Consider the following 2,877-nt stretch of genomic DNA (forward strand, 5'->3'; position numbering starts at 1 on the left):
CCCCCCTTTCCTGGAAACTGGTAAAAGATTCTGCAGAAGCTGTGTTGGAACTGGTGGGGAAACAACCTGGGACACAGAACGAGGTCACCAGCCTCCCTGGGGTGGTTTTGATGAGCTGCCAGGCAGAGAGTGCCATCCACCAGCCCTGGAGCATCATCTGCCATCATCCCACCCTATGTGGAGCTGGTGGAGGAGCTGAGGGACCGGTGCAGCCCTCACCTCGCCAGTGGGACCCAGGTGCTCTGCTTCCCCCGTGGCACAAAGGCACAGAGCTGAGCAGCACTCCCAGCACCACCTCCACCCAAGACACAGATTGTACCCGCAGGAGAGGGCTGTGGGTTCAGCCCCCAGGCTTTTACTGCCACACAGAAAAGAGCTTTTTCCTATTTTCCAACTCATTTCCCACTCACATCACCAAAAATCCTCAGGCGCTTCAGCCTGTCTCCCAGTAAGGGTAATCCCTATGCCTCTGACCCCCGTGCAACATGGATGCTGCAAGCCCCAGCATGGGTTTTTTGGGTCCTGACACGGCATGAGGACCTGCTGCCAGAGCACACCCCAGGGCACCCCTGGCAGAGCTGGGCAGGCACCGCAGGAAGGGTCAGTGCTGCTGCTCAGGGACCTCCAGGGGCCCAGGGCACAACGGTGGGGCATCCCGTGAGGCTGCTCCCTCCATCCCTCCGTCCTCACTGCCCACGCAAACCCCATCTCCAGCAGGACCACCCTCCCCCAGGCCCACCGTTCTGGCCATAGCTTGTCCTCCTGGGCATCTCCTTCCACACCCCCCTCCCCGAGCTGCCACAGGGGCAGCTACAGACCCGGGGGAGAAGCCAGGAGCCTGTCCCAGGTGATGCTCACCCCGGCCCTGCTGTCCCAGGGGCTGAGCCCATGTCCCATCCCAGCAGCGCTGGGGTTAAGCCTGGCCGGGCGGGCGGCTGGACAGGCGTCAAGGTGGTTGCTCCATCCATCCCTGCGCAGTCAGCGGGGCCAGAGAGCGGAGAGGGAGCGCGGGGCACCATGAGCACAGGCAAAGGTAAGGCCAGGGAACCTGCCTGCTGAGCCCCCCTGGGCAGGCAGGGCAGGCGGGTGGGGGGGAGACCCAAAAACTCTGCTGGGGCTTTGCGCTGAACTCACCCTTAGCTTTTCTCCCCCCTCTGCTACTAATAAGACTTTTTGGGAGCCCCCATGCTGCCTGGGGCACTTGCAGGCACCACTGGGCAGAGGCCAAAGCTGGATGGGGGCTGCAGGGATGGGCAGGGGCTGCGGCACTGAGACCCCTTGGGCGGTTGGGGGGGAGACCCAAAAACTCTGCTGGGGCTTTGCGCTGAACTCACCCTTAGCTTTTCTCCCCCCTCTGCTACTAATAAGACTTTTTGGGAGCCCCCATGCTGCCTGGGGCACTTGCAGGCACCACTGGGCAGAGGCCAAAGCTGGATGGGGGCTGCAGGGATGGGCAGGGGCTGCGGCACTGAGACCCCTTGGCTCCGAGGAAGAGCAAGTCAGTGAGGAGGAGGCAGCTGGGGAGGAGGAGGAGAGGGGACCAGAGCTTCCCCACAAAAGGGAGGAGCTGCTGCTGCAATATAAAGGGGTGAATTTGGGGGGGAGGGCTGGGCACCCAAGGGGTCTGAGCTGCAGCAGTAGCAGGGGGCGATCCCATGCCCTCTCCCGAGGGTAGATCCAGCCTCTGAAACTTCCTGCAGCAGCCCAGGGTGCTCGATGGGCTGGGACTGACCCCTCCACCCCCCCAGCACCCAGGGGGGTCCTACCCAGGGGGGGTCCCATGGGGGTCCCCTAGGGCAACCATTGCCCCATGCTGATGGTGTCCCCTTTCCTCTGTGCCCTGCAGCAGGCGTCACCCTCCTGCTCCCCCTGGCCCTGCTGCTGGCCACCGCCTCCCAGCCCCCTGGGGGGGACAGCCTGAAGGAGCAGGGGGACGCGGACTCCCCCCGCTGCCCCAGCCCTTGCGCCTGCAGCTTGGATGACTACAGCGAGGAGCTCAATGTCTTCTGCAGCGCTCGCAACCTGACGCGCCTGCCCGAGGACATCCCCCTCAACGCCAAAGCCCTTTGGCTGGACAGCAATAACTTCACCCTGCTGCCGGCTGCTGCCTTCAGGAACCTCTCAGCCCTAGACTTTCTGGACCTGCAGAGCAGCCAGCTGGCTGCTGTGGAGCAGCACGCCTTCCACGGGCTGCGGAGCCTCTACCACCTCCACCTCGAACGCAACCGCCTCAAGCACTTGGCTCCCCACACCTTCCTGCACACCCAGAACCTCGTCTCCCTCAGCCTCAACAACAACTACTTCAGTAAGGTGGAGGAAGGGCTGTTCGCTGGGCTCTCCAACCTCTGGTATCTGAACCTGGGCTGGAACTCGCTTGTGGTCCTGCCTGACAAGGTCTTCCATGACTTGCCCAACTTGAGGGAGCTGATCCTGGCTGGGAACAAGCTCCCCTACCTCCAGCACCAGCTCTTCTGCAGCCTTACTGAGCTGAAGGAGCTGGACCTGAGTGGCAACGCGCTCAAGGGCATCAAGATCAACATCTTTGTCAAGCTGCAAAAGCTACAGAAGCTGTACCTGAACCACAACCAGATCAACACCATCGCGCCCCGCGCCTTCATGGGCATGAAGTCCCTCCGCTGGCTGGACCTCTCCCACAACCGGCTCACCTCTCTGTTTGATGACACGTTTCTGGGCCTCCTGAGCCTGCACGTCCTACGCTTGTCTACCAACTCCATCATCAACCTGAGGCCCAGGACTTTCAAAGACCTCCAGTTCCTGGAGGAGCTGCAGCTGGGGCACAACAGGATCCGGAGCCTGGCAGAAAGGACCTTCGATGGGCTGGGCCAGCTGGGGGTCCTCAGCCTCAACAACAACCAG

At 62.4% G+C, this 2,877-nt stretch overlaps 1 protein-coding gene across 1 annotated transcript in view; it reads left to right on the forward strand.

Moving 5' to 3' along the window:
* The first annotated feature begins 1,017 nt into the window (after positions 1 to 1,017).
* Positions 1,018 to 2,877, forward strand: part of IGFALS (insulin like growth factor binding protein acid labile subunit) — a 2,705-nt gene continuing 845 nt past the window's right edge. The window contains 2 exon segments of the mRNA XM_035895596.1: positions 1,018 to 1,033; positions 1,847 to 2,875. Coding sequence (XP_035751489.1) covers positions 1,018 to 1,033; positions 1,847 to 2,875 — 1,045 coding nt within the window.

This window comes from Egretta garzetta, unplaced genomic scaffold, assembly GCF_000687185.1.
Source record: "Egretta garzetta isolate BGI_Z169 unplaced genomic scaffold, ASM68718v1 scaffold140, whole genome shotgun sequence".
In the NCBI taxonomy this organism is placed as follows: Eukaryota; Metazoa; Chordata; class Aves; order Pelecaniformes; family Ardeidae; genus Egretta; species Egretta garzetta.